We start from the raw sequence: 19,647 nt of genomic DNA on the forward strand, positions 1-19,647 counted from the left end.
GCCCAAGTGCTTAAGCTGGAAAGCAAAACTGGGCAAAGCTTCAGTTCAAATGTTTTCAAGAAAATGGGTTTGTTTTGTCTTAAACATTCTGTTGTGTTTGGTGTGGTAAAAACAGCAGAATTGTGACTGTGGTTGGGGAGTGTCTTTTCTAGAAGCCTCTTTTCTCCCAAGGCTGGAGGAAGAGGTGCCCTCGGAGGGTCATTATGTACAGTGGTCTGTGTTTGCTGCCAGCACTGAAGTAATTGTCAGAAAAGGCCAATTTTAGAGAAATTAGTGGGTGAAAAGCTGTTTATTTTCCAGTCAGATCCACATCTCGCGGATCAGACGTGGATTCCTCACCCAGCTGGGGGCAGGACTGAGAGTGGAGATCAGATCTCCTGAAAACCAGTAAATCACCATCTTTCAGCAGTGAAAATGTCAGTGGGGACATAATGAAAGTTCTATATCGTGGCCTGTGGAATTCCAGATGATTCACAGGTGAAAATTAAGCAACTGGTTAAATTGAGGGGGGCCCATTTTGAAGACTTTGTCTGTGAGTGAGTGTTGGAGGCTGATGAGTTGGAGCATGATTCTGAGGTATTCTCCAGCCATGCTGGAGATAACATCTCTGAGCTGGCAGACACTGGAATTACTGATGATGCTCCACAAACACTCTGTACCTTGGGAAAGTGGACTTTCTGATGCCAAGATGATGAGGCATTCGGATCTTGCAAGAGGCAGAGCAGATGAAGAGATAAGTGAAGGAGCAGAGGAGTCTCCAGGAGGTTTGATGGATCAGATGGAGCAGCAGGACCTCCCAGTTACTGAGACTGAATGTTTCATTTAATGTCCTATATAATATTTGCCATCTGGTGAACTCGTGGTATTAAAGCATCTCAACTGACTGAAACGGTCAGTGGCAGAGATTCCAGGGTGTGGAATGGTGGGGATGGAAGGAGTTAGGAAAGGTGTTGGGGCAAATGGAGGAGGCAGCAGGGTGTGGGGCTGGTTACAGGTGAGGGCAAAGAGGGGGATGAGGGAGTGGAAGGCCTGACCACCCTGTGTGGGAACCTGCCCCAGCGAGGCTTGGCACTGAAGAGGTCACACCTCCTCCATTGCAGATGAGGCAGGATGGAGGGAAACATTTAATATTTTTTTTTTTTTTTTGGTTTAAAGTTTAATGCCAAGAAGGTGTTAGAGTTTAATTCATGAGCCAGGAAATGCTTCTGTGTTCTCCTCATTCTGTTATAGGGTGAACTGTAGAGAGACATGGAGCTTCCAGAGCATGAAGGGGCTCCGGGAGAGCTGGAGAGGGACTGGGGATAAGGGATGGAGGGACAGGACACAGGGAATGGCTTCCCACTGCCAGAGGGCAGGGAGAGATGGGATATTGGAAAGGAATTCTTGGCTGTGTGGGTGGTGAGGCCCTGGCACAGGTTGCCCAGAGAAGCTGTGGCTGCCCCTGGATCCCTGGAAGTGTCCAAGGCCAGGTTGGAGCAAGCTGAGCTAGTGGAAGGTGTCTCTGCCCATGGCAGGGGGTGACACTGGATGGGCTTTAAGGTCCCTTCCAACCCCAATCATCCTGTGATTCCATCATTGCAGTGGGGATTTTTCAGTGCTGAATGTATGAAACATAAAATGGGTTCAGTAATAGAAGAAATGTATCATATATTGAATACTGGAGGCAAACACTTCAAGATAACTTTATTCATGTCCTCATTATTTCTGCCAAAATGAACATATGAATAAAAGTTTGTTATTTTGGAAAAGTATCAGTTAGCCAGGAACCACAGTTTCAGGGAGATTCACTTTTTCTATCCTTGGGCACTGTTGTTGTTTGCAGCTCACCATGAATAGACACAGCAAACAAGTGATGAGCTCCAGGGAATTCTTTCTGGTGGGTTAAAGTAACAATTGAAAGGAAAAGAAATAAAAAACCACAAAAGAGAACTAAAAAAAAAACCCCAAACAACAGGAAAATCAACAACAAAAATTCCTTTTCTGATATTCCTTACAAACGGCTGGGTTTGTTTTGGGGAGAAATCCAGGAAGATGAGAGCCTGGGTTTGTGCTTGTACTGATTCCAGTGCACATGTTTACCCCTGTTCAGTATCTTAATTTATTTTATTTATTAAATAAATACTTGTTTGATTATCTATTCACTGCTCTTAAAAATTAGCACATAAATTTATGCATCAGCTTCATGACAATGAGCGATCATGGGAATGTTTTCCTTTCTAACTGTAGAATATAACAGCATAATTTTTATTACAATATTGTGTTATGCCCATGCCCTTGTTTATGTGATATATATACAGTAAAATTGAGGAGGGGTTGATTAACCATAGGTGAAATGTAGGGGGGGTGCAGAGTTTGTGTGAAAAATGAATGGAAAATTAAATGCACAAGGGAACTGATGCTGGGGGGAATGAATATATTTCCATTTTATTCCTGCAGTTTTCCATCTGCTGTTAATTCACTGTATAAGCATCTCCCTCCAAACTGAAGTTGGAACAGCGAAGTTGTTCATTTTGGCTTCAGAAAGATGAATTAAAATTAGAATTAATTCAGTTATTCGGTGCAGGGTGAGCACTTTGTCCATCTGGAAATTTTAATGGCATCAACAAGAGGGGGTGACTTTCTGCACAAGGGGAAAGAATTTTCTGTAGGAAGGCACCTTGAGTGCAGCTCAGCTTCCCAGGATATGGATGGATGGATAAAAACCAGGGAGCAGAGCGAGGTCTCCCCCTCAGGAATATCCACTGAGACCCCTCAGCTGGAAGCTTGAAACCACCACAGGAGCAGTGACCAAAATTGAGGATGGTGTTTTACGGCTTCCCATCACGGTGGAGATGATAATTTTCTTTTAATTAGACCTTTTTTTTTTGCCAACAAGTTGGAAAAACAAAGGAATTAAATGGCTTTTTCTAGGAGGACAAGTGGCAATTAACTGGCCATTGAATTCAAATAACACTGGAAAATCATATGGAGCAGAGGGAGCGTTGTTTGTTTTGGGTTATGCTGAGGTTTGTTTTTCTGGAAAAACTAATGAAAATCTTAATGAATTGCAGAGTTGTTTACTCTGTGGATTAACAGACAGCTGAAAGAACACTAATTGGTCAATTCTCATTTGGGTTTATTTAATGATACATAGCTTTTTTTACTGTTTATACCAAATAAAATATGCATTAAAATCAGAGGGACAGCAGTGGAATCAACTTGAGTAAAGTTTTTTGAGGAAAGCATTTAAATTTTGATATCACAGGATAGAAAATACCAAATCAGGTGAATTTTGCGGTTTTAAAGCAACTAATTATGGCAATTTCTGCCAAGAAATTTACGACAAAGTCTGTTACAGGAGCAAAGGCTGGCAGCAGAAATAATCAAATAGAGCAAGAGAAAGTCTGATTTATTTTGATGTAGAAAACTGGTTTTGAGAGCCACCTCTGACTCTGCTCCATGTGGGCACAGACAAACACAAACTACTTTATTCTACCAAGAGAAAAATGAGATTGAGATACTTATCCAAAGGGTGGTTGTGCCAGGGTCGGGTCGTTGGTCATTAAAATTTAAGTAGGTACCAAAAGGGAATAGCCGGGAATGGTCAATCCATTCCCAATTCCCAATTATTTCCCTGGGGGTTAATGCCGACATCCCTGCAGTGTCTCCTCCAGCCTGGTTGGAGATGTGCCCTTTGGAAAGGAGCAAAAGCAGAACTGTTGTCCTCCTCCATGTCCTCTCCCTGGGTTTTTGATGCCTCGTGCCAACGGGAATTCACGGGCGGGTCGGGAAATGAAAAATAGGATGAACTCTGGATGAACTGCCAGGGGAACAGAGCCTTTCTGCAGCCTCATCTCTGCATGGCCAGGGCTGGAAAAAAAACCTCCTGGTGTTCATTAACTGCTACATGCAAATGTTAAATTGTTTGGGGGGAAAAAACATGGCATTACAACGGGAGCAGGCAAAACAAGGAAGCTCATTAATATCTTTCCCGTTGCAAGAAGCAATAACGGGCCCGATCAATTTTATGTTGGTTTTGGTGACAAAACACTCTTCAATGGGGGGGGGAAAAGCTCAAATTTTGAATCAGTTCACGGCAAGAAAACCTCATTTCCACAAGCTGATGTTGCCAGGGCTGATGTCTGAAGTCGTACAAAGCTGGCTTGGGGTGGACGCCGAGCGGTTTGTGACTCGCTGCCTAATCTAGCATGTCAAATGTGTGGGGTGATGTCCCAGAAGAACTGTCACAAATCCCTCTGGAGAGAGGGGGGGGGAGGCATCAGGAGAGCCAGGACACAATGGTGCAGATTGATGTATGGTTTTATTAAAGCACAGTTTGTCGCACGACGACTCGCTCGGCCTTTAACGTCCTCGATGGCCTCTCATCAAGAAGTTTCTTGTCAATACTTCTGGGACAAAAATGTTCAACCTAGACTTGCAGGAAAGTGGTGGGGGGGGGAAAAAGTAAGTATTTTCATTTGGAGGCGCCCTTTTCACCAATTAGATTTGGAGATGTCACTAAGCTGGGTTTTTAATTTGGCCCGGGCATGCCTGGTTAATTGGGTAGAACTCGTTTTTGTAATCACAAGGGTTCGGTGCTTTGGGGCTGTGCTTTGGTCTCTCCCCAATTATTCTGTGTAACAGTCTCCTTTCACAGCCAGAGCCGGAATCCTGCCCCTTGGAAAACGACAGGTTTGTTTGGAGACCTATTTTCCACAACATCCACAATTTTTATCCATCCATCCATCCATATCCTGGGAAGCTGAGCTGCACTTAAGGTGCCTTCCTACAGAAAATTCTTTCCCCCTGTGTAGAAAGTCACACCCCGTCTTGTTGATGCTGTTACAATTTCCAGATGGACAAAGTGCTCCCCCTGCACCGAATAACTGAATTAATTCTAATTTTGATTCACCTTGCGATTTTTTTACCACTCAAAATACTTCTTTCTGTAGGACAAATAAACTGCTCTGTGAATTTACCCAGGATGACCTCAGACGCAGCAGTTGTTCCTTTGAGCCTTTAAAAATGCCAAGTTTGTGCTGAAGATCCTCCTGGTCTCAAGATTGTCCCAATTTTCTGGAGGTAATAAAAATACATCCTTAAAAGCTCAGCAGGATCATCTCATTCCTCTCAAAATGCTGTTTATATGTATGTGCCAAGTGGAACATAGACTAGAAAAGTATTTTTTTGGCAAGTTTCATGTCTTGGTTGCAGATTAGATAATTTTCCAGCCCTCTGATCATAAACATGGAACATGTTCTCCTGTTTTGTTTGATTTCACTTCTCTTTGGCATCTCTTTGATTATTTTATTTGGTAACACACTGAAATTCTTTCCCTTTTTCCTAGTTATTTGAATGGTCTTGCTGCTTGGTTTAAATGAAAGTAGGAAAGGTGGTCTGGGATGATCCCAATTGAGCTTCTCCAAAATTTACCTTTAACGCTCAGGATCTTGGACCTCATTTTACTTTTCCCTAGGAGAGCATCACCACCTTGCCCTCAGCTCGTGGTGGGGCCACCACCCCTGGACCATCAGTCACAGCCTCCCTGTCCTGAAATATCCTTCCCTGGGTGTCCCCTTCCTCCTTTGCTCCAAGATTTTCACTGGGAGCAGAAAGGAGCCATAGGCTCCTGTCCTGGGATCCACAGGGATAACATCCCTGTCTCGGGAAGAGGAGCCCCTCTGGTTGCCCCTGTGAATTTAAATGTTTATTTAGGAAATTATTTCACCCCCCTTCTCCAAAGGAACTCAATGATTGGGGCTTTTGGCTTCTTATTAGCAGGAAAATCCCGGGATTTCTGTGCTCACGCATGGTTTCCTTCCCCTCGGGCTGTGTGGAGCCGGGCTGTCTGAGGTCACTCCCTGTGCTGTGGGACACAGGAGGGGTGGTTCCTGCCTTCCAAAATTCCCAAACTGAGCCAAATCCTGATCTTCCACATCCCACTCAGTTCAGGGATTGCTGCCTCTATCACATACCATGCAAAATCCTGGGGGATAGGTCTTGACATGATTTCTTGGGTCATCCATTTCTTCTGATTCTGAAGTGTTTATGGTCAGGGGTTTGAATATCCTGTGTAATTTAAAAATAAAAATAGTGGTGTCCCTGCACCACTGTGTGTTCTTTATGGGGTAAAATGGGAACAAATTCTGCCTAACTTTTAATATCTCCTCAGCTGGACAATTAATTAGCAGAAATTCTATTTTCTCATATGAACGTCATGCCCTGGCTGATTTTTTCCCTGTCAATTTTTTCCCTTAATTTATGCCAAATATGAATTATCTGAACTACTCAGGTGAAATATCTCTCTTCCATCCCCTCTCTGTGTTTATCTGAAGCTGAACTATCCCAAGGACATGTGAACAGGGGTTCGTATGAGACCCAAGAAAAGTTTTACTACTGCAAATAGAAGTATTTCAGGTTGGAAAGAGAAGCAACTTGCTGCTGGTAAAATAATCTTGGAATCACATCCTGGTAAAGATTAAATTGCACCCAAGGGAAGGCAGCATGAGAGGGAACATATTGTCCCCCCCTTCACTTGCCCAGGACATGGGCTTTTAGCTCAATGAACTCCAGGCTTGGTAATTAGCAGCAAGGCGATTAGATTTCTGGGAGTAATTTGTGCACTAATTGTGTTTGATTGTTTAATTACTCTTGCTTACTGTAATTGGGGAGAGGCAGCGAAGCCCTTCTCCAAGAGGTTCTTTAGATCCAAGCTGGATGTGCTTCACTATGTCCCAGGTTATCAGGAGACACATTTAACCATTCCCAGGGAAAAACTGCAAGGAAAAGCCTCTAAATGGCACGTGGGGAGAAGTTGGATTTTAAGGCAATAATAAGAATTCCAGTTTTTGTTCAGAACCTTTCTGATGTGTGTGGTGGGAACCAAAAGAAGAGAAATGAACAGAACAGACAAAAATAAAAAAAAAAGTAGGAAAAAGGTTAAGTGGGATAGAGGAAAACAGGGAAAACTACAATCAGAGCTGGAGAAGCTGCAAATAGTCTCTGGGATTGTTGTCTGGGATCCACAGTCAGCAGATGGGAAAGGTTCCATTGCCATTCCAATTTGTCTCTGGGCAGCGATGATGTGACACAGGCAGAGAGCTGAGCTTGGATTCTGAAGCTGTGGAGAGATGTAAATGAATCCAAATATTGTAGATTCAGTCGTGGAAACCCCAACCTGCAGCTTGGTGTGACCTGGTAGAAAAATCAGCTGAGTGAATTCTTACGTTATTTGGGAAAGTCCCGCTGGGGTTGTACACGAGGGGGAATTCCTGTTGGGGAGACCCTGCATCTGGGAGCAGATCTTCCAGCCTTGTCGTGCTGCTTGTAGCTCCCATAACTTCATTTCTCCCTGGTGAACAACCATCCTAACCCAGGGCAGGGATGGCCCAGCTGACCCCGCACAGCGGAGTTCGCGAGAGCAAATTACTCGCACCGAGGTCTCTGCAGTTTCTCACAGATGTTGCTGCTTGGACATGCTGTGCCTGCTGCTTTAGGGCTGGTGGGTCCCGCTGGGAGGGAACTTTTACTTGCTCCTGCTGGTTTGTTTAGCTGAGGGAAGCGTTGCTTTGGGGCGTTCTGAGGTGGAGGCTCTTCCGTGAGTGAAAATGGCAAGATGAAATGAGGTAGGAACCTCGTAGGTACTTGGAGAGTGGCCTAGACAGCAAGAAGGAGATGTAGAAGGAAGGTTGAGGTGAGATTTCAGCAGAATCATCAACCTCCTATGGCATTAGATGCCAGGGAGAGTAGGGAAATGCTCCATCTCCCACGAGAGGGAGGTGCAGGGACACTGCCCACTGCAGCCTGTGTTGTAGGTTCATGAAGAGAACCACAGGAATGCCCATGAACTGGGAATTCCTTCATGCCTGGCTTTGTCCAAGTGTTTGTATAGGAAGATTTGATGTCTGACTCCTTTTTCTTTTTCCATTTTTTCCCCCTGAAATGGTGTATTTCCTGCAAACTTGCAGCTGGCAGTGGCCCAGCTCATGGGCTTCAGTCATGGTCACTTAGGAGGTATCTGCTGAGCTTGTGAGAGGGACGGGAGGGACAAACACATCCTTAAAAATAACTGTCTCCTCCATCAACACTTCTCCCCCAGACTGGAAGTCTGACATCCATCCGGCAGCGCCTCTGCTCCGGGGCTCCCTGTCCTTCCTCGCAGGACGGGGACCTTCCATTGTCCCAGCGCTGGTGACAACGAGGACGAGATGTCACCTCCCTAATGAGACCTGACAAATGGGCAACTGGGCTCTGCTCGGGGCCTCCAATGGTTCATTTCCATAGCGCCGTGTCAGGGCAAAGGGCAGGAAGGAGTAATCCCGGGATGGGGATGCCTTTCCGACTGAAAGGTGCTGGGGAAGCTGGAAAGATGGAGTTTGAACCAGGATTTCTGTGTCAGCGCCCAGGACCTTTCGCAAACAGACTGCATGATCTAAATACCATGTGATGTGGCCCCAAACTGCAGCCCGGTGTTGGATTCAGAGCAGGTTCCATTAGGCTCGGAAAGGAGCCTGGAAAGGAGCCGGGTTAATTCAGAAGGAAAAAATCTGTGCCCTGGAGAGGTTCTGCTAGCAGAGGTTTAGCCCTGGGGTAGCTGATCCAGCACCAATAACTCCATGAAAAACTAGGTTTTTTTCTGTGAAGTTTGGCACTTTCGGTGAAAGTCATGAACTAAAAGGGGCTTGTGAGCAGAAGGAAAGGTCTTCATGCTTTGGGTGAGGCTTCTTAGGGCTTAGAGGCTTCCTGAGGAGAATCCAGCATTGCAGGAAAAATATCATTTTGGGAACTAAACCCATTTTTTTCTTGTCAAATGTCTGCAGATTTTAAGACAGTGCATCCATATATATATATATATCTATATACATTTATCTATATATATTATATTATCTACTCCTTTAAAAGCAATTAGATTTTTATTTTTAGGCATGGGTGTAAAAAACCAGGGAGGATGAGTGTGCTGAACAGTAATTATTGAATATTTTTTTTATGTTTTATAGTTACTTTTATTAAAAACAGTCCTGCTGTTCCACTCTCTGTGAAATGTCGTTATCACCTTAAGCATCAATGAACATTTTCTCGGGTGGATGTCACATGTTTATACCTGTGTTTTGCCCCTCATGAAAGAGAGAACTGTGTGAACCCATGTGTTTATGCTCGAAATATTTATGAAATATTGAGTATTTGGGTTTCTGACAGCAGTTAATGCAGAAATACCTATTTTTATATTACCTGTGTGTGTGTGGAATGAGCAGGGGGGACGTGCCCTTTGTGGCAGGTGATTTGCCACTAAGGACTTTCTACTTCACCAAGTGCCATAATTCAAAATATTGGCCCTGCTGGCCTTGCCCTGGATCATTTTGTAACCCACAGAGTTTTTAACTTGAGTTCTCTGCCTGCAATTAAATGTTCCAGACATACAAAATTGAGGTGGGAAGTGAATTCTCCGTACTCATTCGCGGTTCTTTCTCATTAGAAGCGGTGTCGGCAATTAAACTCTTTGCAATTACGAGAGGCACGATATGAGCATTTTTAGAGAGCAGCTGGAGGATTTCTGCCACCCTTTCAGGCAGGACTAACAGCCACTTGTCCTCTGAATCTGATGAGTAGGCAAGTGCTAACAGGGTTTGGAGACGGGCTGAATCAGCAATCGGTGCCACAAAAGGGAGCGTGTGCGAGAGAGGGAGAACCGGTGTCCTCCACTGGAAGGCTTTGATCAGCACTGCAAAGACAAAAGCTTTTTGTGGTTGGGATGAGCAAACTCAACAAATTCTTGTCTTGTTGCACTTGGGAGGAATTCACGTCATTGTTTTAACCTTGTTGTGTTCGAACTTAAAATATTGGTTAAAATATTACGGTTGGGCTCGATGATGTTGGAGGACTTTTCCAACCTTAATGATTCTGTGGCTCTGTTTGTCCTTTGTGTTGATACCATATGTTAATCACTGGTTGCTGATTAACACTGAGCTGTGACGAGCTCCTCTTTTTGGGATGTGAATCCCAGTTTTTTGGGGCTGTAGCTCAGGGTTGCGGCTGCGACCACGCGAACCCACGGTTTCACTGCAAACTGCTGATGTCTGGAAAGGAATAGTGGGGCTTGTAAAATCTGCCTTGAGTTGTTTGGGATAAAAAATAATCCCAAAATCCCTCTCTCTTCCAAACTTGTTATCTTAAGGGTATGAATATTAAGCAAATTCCATGTGTTGGGTTGAGTGGCTCTGGTTGAGCGACTAGCAGAGAGGCTGATTTGTGTGTGATGATGGAGAGCATCAGCTCAGGAGTCCAAAAACATCTTGTTTCCACACTGAGCATCCATGTGACTTGTGTTATGCACAGATCCATGTTCTGGAAGTGAAATCTCCTGGAGTGGAACATGTCTACCCAGCGCTGCTGCTTGTACAGCCGATGGCTCCTGTTGTCCTCAGCTCAGGAGCATCAGGGTGAGCTCCAAGTCCTTTTGGATCCATGAGAAACTCAAAAATTCAGGACTATTCAGTCCCAAATCCATGCACATACCTGGCTCCCTCACCCAGGTGGGCTCCAAACAGATTTGCTGTGAGCTTTCCCTCCAGACCCCACGTGGAGCTGCTGGACCCATTTCTTTCATCTTCCACAGGGCTGGGAGAGGTTTTTGTTTTATTTCCTGTCTGCTTCCAATCAGGCTTTCATTTTCCCCTGCCTGATAGTCATCTGTGGAGTAAACCCAGGGAAAACTGGCATTTCCTTCTCAGAAGGTTAAAACAACAACATTTAATGCACCACGTTGTGTGTTATCTGTTCCCCTCACTGTTTTTATGGATTTCACTGTGTTTTAATAAAAGAGCTGTTTGCTCACCAGAGCAAGGACAATGACAACCCCTCCTGATGGCCTTTGTGCTGCTGGGCCTGTGTGGCCTCTGCTGTGAGACAAACGTGTGGAGGCAGAAGTGGAAGGTCCCCACCCCTGGCACATCTTTCCTGAAAAGCAACCAACAAAAAATATTTGTTAAATAACAGTTAGCACATATTCAAAGGTGCTTGGGAAATATCTGAGTTTTGCAGATCTCTTGGTCAATCTGGGTGGGAGAATTAAAATCCCAACCCTGCGTGTTGTGGATGGATTCCAGGGGAAACCAGTGGCTCCTGCCTGGCTCGGCAGCCACATCCTCTTGGGATTTTCCTGTCCCGTTCGGTTTTTGAGGCACTGTCATAATTTTTAAGGATTTGTAATAATATGAGCCATGTATTTAATGATGTGTTAACGTTGTCTGCTCCTGGATGGCTCCCCACAGCTTGGATGCTCCTGAAAGCTGTTTCAGGGGTGGTTTCACATCAGTTCCCATCAGTCAGGAACATGGGAAAAAATATGTTGTGTTGTGGGTCAACGGCATCACAGAGGGAATAGGACCCTTTGGAGCACGGATGAGGAGAAAGCAGTGGTCACTTTGTGTTATGAACAGCAGCCAGGTGAAGGCAGAGCCCACCTGCAGCAGCTGGAGCTCCTCAGCTTCCCTGAGATACGTGGGAAGTGATGTGGAGCTCCTGGTTTGTACATTGGAGGGTGTGAGCCTGGGCTGGGGCTGGAGCTGTGGGGTGGAGTTGGGTTGGAGAGTGGCTGGGGGAGACCCACCACTGCTCTCCCAGATATCCCAATGGATCTCCACCTACTGCTTCCTTTCTTCCTGGTCTAATCCTGCAATTTTCCATTACTCTAATAGCTGTTAAATCCTGTCACAGCACAGTCTCTCATGACTTTATCAACATCCTAGTGAGGTTTTTGCCAACCAATCTCTGACTGTTTAAGTTCTAAATAGTGACAAAGTCGACCACCTTTGTCCTTGGCTCCTGTTTGCAGCTCTCCAGCCAGGAGAGGGTTTGTCCACGTCCTTTTCCCAGGCAGTGCCAGGGATGTCTATGCCAAATAATTTTTTAATAATTTATCATTTGTTCATGTAACTTAATTAATTTTATTTATTTTAATTTAATTAATTAATTTAAATGAATTTATTATGATTTATGAACACCACTGCCTGATCCATGGGAGGGCAGTGGAAGGCTCAGGGGAGCATCCAAAGGAGGGCAGTGAGGATGGGGAAGGGCCTTGATTTGAAGCTGTGTGAGGACTCTGAGGGCACTTGGTATGCTCAGCTGGAGAACAGGGGAAACCTCAGTGCAGTTCCAACTTTCTGGGCAGGGGCAGAGGAGGGGCAGGGACTGAGCTCTGCTCTGGGGGGACCAGGGACAGGACCCAGGGAAGGGCTGGAGCTGTGCCAGGGCAGGGTCAGGTTGGATCTCAGGGAAAGGTTCTGCCCCCAGAGGGTGGTTGGGCACTGCCCAGGCTCCCCAGGGCAGTGGGCACAGCCCCAAAGCTGCCAGAGCTCCAGGAGGGTTTAGATGATCCTCTGGGGCACAGGGTGGGACTCTTGGGTCTCCCCTGTGCAGGGCTGAGGTGAGGACTGGATGATCCTTGTGGGTCCCTTCCAATGCAGCACATTCTGGGATTCCGTGACCATGTGGCCATGCCTTTGTCGAGGTCACGTTGCCGGGGCCGAGGTGGTGGCCCTGCTCCTGGTGGCTCTGCTGTGCTCACCCCTCTGCTCTCTGCTCTTGCCCAGGGGAGGTGTTTCGGCCGCCGCATGAGCACGTCCTCACCGGGCCATGGCCCCGCCACCCGCGCCGGCCTGGCTGCTGCTGCTCGGCCTGCTCAGCGCCCACGGCCGCGACTTCACCCGCAAGGACATCGTCTACCTCCACCCCTCCAGTAAGTCACCTCCGGGGGGGAGCAAGGACAGGGACAAGGACAAACACGTGTCAGGGTGGAGCTGAGAGCGGAGCGAAGGTTAAAGGCATGTCCCCACACTCATGGAGCCGAGTTGGTGTGGAAGAAGAAGAACCAAGTTCTCTGGACCCACCTCAAGGTTTTCCTTCTGAATTAACCCAGCAACCTGGGCTAGTGGAAGGTGTCCCTGCCCATGGCAGGGGGTGGAACAAGATGATCCCTAATTTCCCTTCCAACCCAAACCATTCTATGATTCTACGTAAAACCGGACCAGGGTTTATAGGACAGGTTGGGGTCACAGTCAGCTGCTGGGCATGTCAGGAGCCTTTAGTTCACTATTTTCTGTCCCTCAATAATCTCCCTGGCCAGGAGACCATGGCCACATGGACCCTGAGCACATGGAGAGCTGAGAGCAAGGGCCGAACACCACCATTAGCAGCTGTGGCACCAGCAGCTCCCGGCTTGATCTCAGCGACTCCTGGAGCAATGCTGTAGCAGAGTTGGACATCTTTAGATCTTCTCTGGACTCTCACTAGTCTATTCACTTTATCAGACACAAACTTAGTGAATTCCATGAGAAGAGGGTGCTTCTGGAGCTGCTCCTTCCGTCTCTTCCCAGAGAAAACTCACCGCTTCCTGCATTTGGCTGGAAAATTTATACTCTGCACAAGCAGGATGAAACTCCAGTTTTACACCATAACCACAACCAGCAGTCCAGAGTGACAGGGATAAATTTAGTCTGTGCTGATGTGTTTTCCCACCTCAATCTGTTCCTTGAAGGCAGCACCAGCCCCACCAGAGATGCTCCCAAGGGACTCTGGCCCAGAGCTGAGGGACGCGGTAAAGAGAGGAAGAGGAGGGAGGGTTAAGATGTGATCCGTGGGGCTGTGAAGGTTCAGTTTACTTCACCTCATGAAGATAAACATGACCTGTTCACCGCTTGGCTTCTGAGAAGGTGGCAGCACCTTGGAGAAGCGTTGCAGGTGCTCCAGAAGTGCTGCCAGGAGAGCACTTAAGGAATTATGCTCTTTGTTTGGCAAGAGAAATTAGGACAGAGGCTGCTGGTGAAAGCTGAGGTTCAGCACAGTGGTTTTTCTTCCCTTTGGGAACATCAGCCTTCAACAGGAGCAGCTCTTTTCCTCGGTGGGAAATTTTCCAGAGTATTTTAATCCATCTGATATTTTGTTATCAGCGCCCATAAAGCAGCAGTGTTGGATGTGAGCTCTGATTCCAGGGGAATAAGTGTTCCTTGCTCACATTAACTCCCTTTGAAGTCAGTCTGCTGGGTAAAAACACATCTGAAACGAGTCCATATGTACCTAAAAGTGCCTCTGCCCTGCTATAGGTGACAGGATTTTCCAAATCAGGCCCAACCTGCCGAAGCTCACAGGTGTGTATTTGTAGAAGAACAGATCTGAGGAGAACAAACGTTGCTGTGTGCCCATGAAAAGCACCAGGGAAGCAGATTACCAGGCTCATTTTGACTCCGTGTTATCCATTCCTTCCAGCCACGCCGTATCCTCGGGGATTTAAGTGTTTCACCTGCGAAAGGGCCGCCGATAATTACGAGTGCAACCGCTGGGCTCCGGACGTCTACTGTCCCAGAGGTAACGTTAATTAGTGTTTAATTAAACCCACCTTCCCACTGCTGCTCCCTGTCCCTGCCACGGGCCACGCTGAGCCCCTGGTATTCCCAGATCTGGTGGTTCTGCTCCTTTTGCCTGTGAAGTCTCCCCAGTAAAGGAAGAGGTGTAAGCGATAGGAGTAATCCTTTAAGCTTTTCTGTCTCTGTGCTGGATGAAGTTCAGGACTTTCATCTCCTCCCTGCACTCCTCTGGTTCAGCTGGGGATTAAATCAGGGGGATGTTTATTTTATAGAGTCCTGGAATCACGGAATGGTTTGGGTTCAAAGGGACTTAAAGCCCATCTTGTTCCAATCAGGGACACTTTCCACTGGAGCAGGTTGCTCAGAGTTCAGTCCAACCTGGCCTTGGACAATTCCAGGGATCCAGGAGCAGCCACAACTTCTCTGGGCAACCTGTGCCAGGGCTTCCCCACCCTCACAGGGGTGTATTTTTAAAGGTTGTGTTTCATTTACTGGGAAATACAGGCCTGGTTCTGCTTTTGTTCACTTCCCTCCCCTTGGGCACGAGCCCACACTCAGGGCAGCTGAGGCTGAAATGTTGATATTTTCAGTGTTTTGATCTCATAACTCCCCTTGGAGTCTGAATTTTGGAACAGCTCAGGAAAACCTTTGGAATACAGGCACTCAGATATCATACCCAGGCACTGGTGAGATCCCCAGACCTCCCCTTCCCTTCCCACTCCTTTGAGACACTCACAAGACATTAAGATTATCCACCTATGAAGCCCCTTTAGTTGAGTTGGGTCTGTTTTGGGACAAGTGCCCTCAGAAAATATTTACTTTGGAAGGAGGGAGGCCCTGACCTGCCCTGTGGGGACACAGACATGTTTGCAGCACGTTATCTGTCCCAGAATTGGTTTCCTTTCAGCTGAAATCAGCACAGCAACTACAACAATAAAAGAGCTCAGGCTACCTGGCATGGGATGAGACAAATATTCCCAGACACTCCCTGTTTTGACAGGAGAAGGGGATGTTTAGGTGGCTGTGTGCAAGGAGAAAGGGGTGACTCAGGGTCTGCCTTTAGAAACAACCAGCAGGAATGACTTGAGCAAACCCAGTTCTGATCTGGAAAGGGAAATCAGTGACATGTGGTGGTTTAAGGGAGAGGAAAACTGTGCTTTGGTGTGTCCAGAGCATCCCTATTACTTAGAAGCATCAACTTTCACGCTGCAATGTTTGATTTTCATTGCTCTAAATTTCTCTTGTTATTTTTGGTAAAATTTTTGGGTCCATGTTCTTCACAAGCTCAGCCTGGAGTTCCTCCTCCACCCCTCTGGGCAGTAGGACCTGATGTTCCCCTCCCTTACTTTGCTCTGGGCTCTCTAAGTATTCTTTGGCTGAATCCTTACACTTGGAATGCCTGGAGAAGAGAGTAAAAGTTAATTTTCATTGGAATGAGTGGATTTTATTACTTATTGTGGATTTGTGTGGAGCCTTGAAGGAGGTGACAACCTCTCCTGTGCCTGGTGTTCTGTGCCAGGAAAATCCGTATCTCCAAGATGATTGCACAGTATTTTCTGAAGGAAAGGAAGGAAGAAAGAATGAAACAGCCTTAAAAGAGTTGTTGAGAGAGGGTGTTGGAAGCTTTATTTGTTCCATCTGGGACTGGTCAGGGGGAAACTCCGCTGCCAGAGCAGGGATGAAAAAACTCAGAATCGCTGGGAATGGCACTTCCAGGCAAAATCCTGGGAGGAGCTCACAGCTGGGGCACAGAGGGTGCTCTCCTTGGGGTAAAACTGCGAGTTTTAGGGCAGGAGAGGCTGGAAAACACATCAAAATCCCTGGGAATGAAGGCAAACAGCACACGGAGAGACTCCATCCCCCGGTGATAAGTTAAGTCTGTTCTGTGATATCACACTTGAGTCAAGAGCAGGTCAGAGATATGACAGATATCTGGGGGGTTTTATTGCCTAAAGAATGACATGTTCAGTCCACAAGCTCACTGGGATGTTGCTGAATGCCTAAAACATGAGAGGAATGCAGGGTTTGCCCACTGGGAACCAGGGCTGGGCAGGAGTGGGGGCTTCAAATGCACCACACTCCTCCTTTTCCCCCCATGGAAGCAACAGTTTTATTCACAATAAGATGGATTAATTAAAGAAATGTGTAATTTAGAGGATAAATATATAATGGTGTGTTTCCTGTGTTGAAAATCCAGTGTTTTCAGCTTGGAGTGCTTGGAAGAAGGGGAGCAGCAACTTCAGCTTCTCTTTAATGACTGAAGCAGGAAATAAATCTGAATTCCTAATACTTGGGAATGACCACAGCATCTGTCAGTCATTCTGCTGGGAATTTTGGGTGTGGTTTACAGATGTCACTGGAGAAATGGCTTAAAAAAGGAGGAGGAAGAGGATGGTCCCTCTTGGGGATGAGCAGAAGGTGCAGTGGGAATACCAGGAATACCAGCCCATGCCATGGTGCTTTTTCCAAAACCTGGAAAAACTGAGAAATACTTAAATCCTCCTGAGTGTTCTATAGGTATTCTGGCATTATTTTATACATGATAAAAGTGAAGGACAGAGAAGGTGAAGGATCTTCTCCAGGCTGTGCAGGAGCACAAGGACAACTTGCCCAGGTTTTTAGGATATAGGGAAAAGTGTCTCCACTGGGGCAAACCTAATTCCACAGAACTAATGATGCTGCATGAAACCAGGAAAAAAAAATATAAAAAATATATTATCTAAAAGTATCTATTTTATGTTGTACATTGTATATATATTAAATCTTTTCACCCAAATGAAAATAAGCTTCAGACTTAAACAGGTATTGGGAATATTTTCTTTTTTAAAGGCTTCTTTCCTATTTCTTCCTATTTGCAGCCTATCAGAAAACTGGAATTTGGCAGATAAACATTTTTTTTCTGTTTGTTTGGGGTTTTTCTAGGTACAAGGTACTGCTTTAGCCAACATATGATGAAAGCCACTGGGGAGAGTGTGTCTGTCACCAAACGCTGTGTGCCACTGGAGGACTGTCTGTCCACAGGATGCACGTATATAAAGCATGAAGAGTACAAGGTATGGCAGAAAAAACTGCCCTTTTATTCCATGTAATAACTGGGAATTGGGGTCTGACAGAAGCCTGACTGGTTCCATGGCCAAGGGCATCCTGGCCTGGATCAGGAATCACGTGGCAGCAGGACCAGGGAAGGGATTCTGCCCCTGGACTGGGCACTGGTGAGGGGCACTCGAGTGCTGTGTCCAGTTCTGGGCCCCTCAGTTTAGGAAGGATATTGAGGGGCTGGAGAAGGTCCAGGGAAGGGGCTGGAGCAGCAGGAGGGGCTGAGGGAGCTGGGGAGGCTCAGCCTGGAGAAAAAGAGGCTCAGGGGGGACCTTCTGGCTCTGCAACGCCCTGACAGGAGGGGGGAGCCGGGGGGGGTCGGGCTCTGCTCCCAGGGAACCAGGAATAGGACAAGAGGGCACAGTCTCCAGCTGTGCCAGGAGAGGTTTAGGTTGGACATCAGAAAGAAATTCTTTACAGAGAGAGTGCTCAGACCTTGAAATGGGCTGCCCAAGGAGGTGGTGGAGTCATTGTCCCTGGAGACTGGATGTGGCATCAGTGCCATGGACTGGGTGACAAGGTGGGGTTGGACTCAATGATCTCAGAGGTCTTTTCCAACCCAGTTGATCCTGTGACTCTGTAAATCAGCGTTGTCAGAAACAAAGTTTCTCTTGGGAAAGATAAAAAAGGGGGGGGGGGCGGAAAAAACGGAGAAAAAATTGGTCTGTGAGTAGATGGATTAAAAAAAGAAGGGAGGGGGATGGAAAAAATGGGGAAAATTATCAGACTGGCCACTGTGCTCCTTTACAAATATCATGTTATATTCCTTGTGTTTTTATTCACCAAATAACCAAGTTGTGACCTGTTTCCCCCCAGGTGTGCACGTCCTGCTGCGAGGGCAGCATCTGCAACCTGCCCCTGCCCAAGAACTCCACAGATGCCGTGTTCACCACCCTGTCCCCCCTCAACAAGGCCCAGAGACTGTCCCCTCCTGTCCTGCTGACCACAGTGTGCCTCTGGCTGGGGCTACTGGCCCAGCACTGGGTGACAATGGCACAGCTCTGGGTGACAATGCCACACGTGGCCCGGCCGGGCAGCTGAGCCGGGCGGGAACATCTCATGGACATCCAACCTCTCCCTGCAGAGCTGGAGCTTTGGAGTTGGCTCTGAAAGGCTGGTTTTCCTCCTGGTTTCTCGGTCATCATGAACTCCCAAGCCTGGGATCTGGATGGGATCAAAACCTCCACGTTCCTACTGGTTTTTTTGAAGAAACTCATGGAAAATATTCCCGGAATCCAATGTGCTCTTCACAGCATCACTTAGGTTGAGAAAGGCCTCTAAGACACCGAGTCCAGCCTAACATTTGTTGATGTCTGTCTTATCTCTGTGAAGAAATGTTCTTTCCAAGTACTACACCCCTGCTCACGTCATCACTTACTCACTGGACATGGCCCTTTGTCACCTCCCCCTGCACTAATTCCGGTGTCTCCTTAACCTGCTTGAGACCCCACAGTAAATAACACACAGTCAGTGTCCCCACTCTTCCTGATCCTCTTGGAGAGGGCAGGAATTCGCAGCAAGGAAGCAGCAACCTGGAAGGGATGAGCTCAAGGGAGCAGAGGGAGCTTGGGGCAACCAGTGGTGCACAAAGACCCACCCCCAGGCCCCCACCCCACAGAAAATCCCTGGGGTTTATAAACTGAACCAGCAGAACTCAAAAAAATCCTTGTTCTGGTGTGATTAGGGGTGTGTGATCTCCAACCCTCAGGTGTGAGGAGGATGGAGAGCTGGTGGATCCCCACACTGAGCTGCTGGTGGTCACCAACCACCATCTCCACACTGTTTTAGGACAATATTTTCCTGTTTTGGCACCCAGCCCTAGAGTATGAGAGAGAGAAAACTGATCCTGAATAGCTCTGTTATTTTATTTAATGAAGTCTGGGCTACCCCAGCTGTGTTTTGGTGCCCTGTGTTGCTTGTTTTGCTTGGAAATCTTGGATGCAATATTTATTTTTCTACGTTGAGTAAGGTCTGAAGTGTTTAAAAGATTCTTAATGCTGATATTGCCAGGAAAAAAAATGGGTGTTTTGCAAGTCAGTGAGCCTGTAATATATAAATGATTAGAAATATATATATATATATATAAAGAATTAACTTTGTTTGCAAAGTCAGTAATAAAAGCAGGGTGTCATGGACTTGCTTAAAGTTAAATCAAACGGCTTTATAATTAATTTTTTTACACCATTACAGTCATAAATTGTCCTTTTATGAG

The 19,647-nt window shown here is 46.5% G+C and overlaps 1 protein-coding gene across 4 annotated transcripts in view; it reads left to right on the forward strand.

The window, feature by feature from the left end:
- The window catches only part of LYPD6 (LY6/PLAUR domain containing 6), a 34,617-nt gene extending 15,597 nt beyond the window's left edge, over positions 1-19,020 (forward strand). For all 4 annotated transcript variants that reach the window (XM_032693074.1, XM_032693073.1, XM_032693072.1 and 1 more), the window contains 4 exons: positions 12,570-12,715; positions 14,242-14,340; positions 17,262-17,392; positions 18,252-19,020. In XM_032693074.1, the coding sequence (XP_032548965.1) occupies positions 12,613-12,715; positions 14,242-14,340; positions 17,262-17,392; positions 18,252-18,476 (558 nt within the window). In that variant the 5' untranslated portion in view covers positions 12,570-12,612 and the 3' untranslated portion in view covers positions 18,477-19,020. The remainder of the gene's footprint in view (positions 1-12,569; positions 12,716-14,241; positions 14,341-17,261; positions 17,393-18,251) is intronic.
- Positions 19,021-19,647: the final 627 nt, after the last annotated feature.

Source organism: Chiroxiphia lanceolata, chromosome 7 (assembly GCF_009829145.1).
Source record: "Chiroxiphia lanceolata isolate bChiLan1 chromosome 7, bChiLan1.pri, whole genome shotgun sequence".
Taxonomy (NCBI): Eukaryota; Metazoa; Chordata; class Aves; order Passeriformes; family Pipridae; genus Chiroxiphia; species Chiroxiphia lanceolata.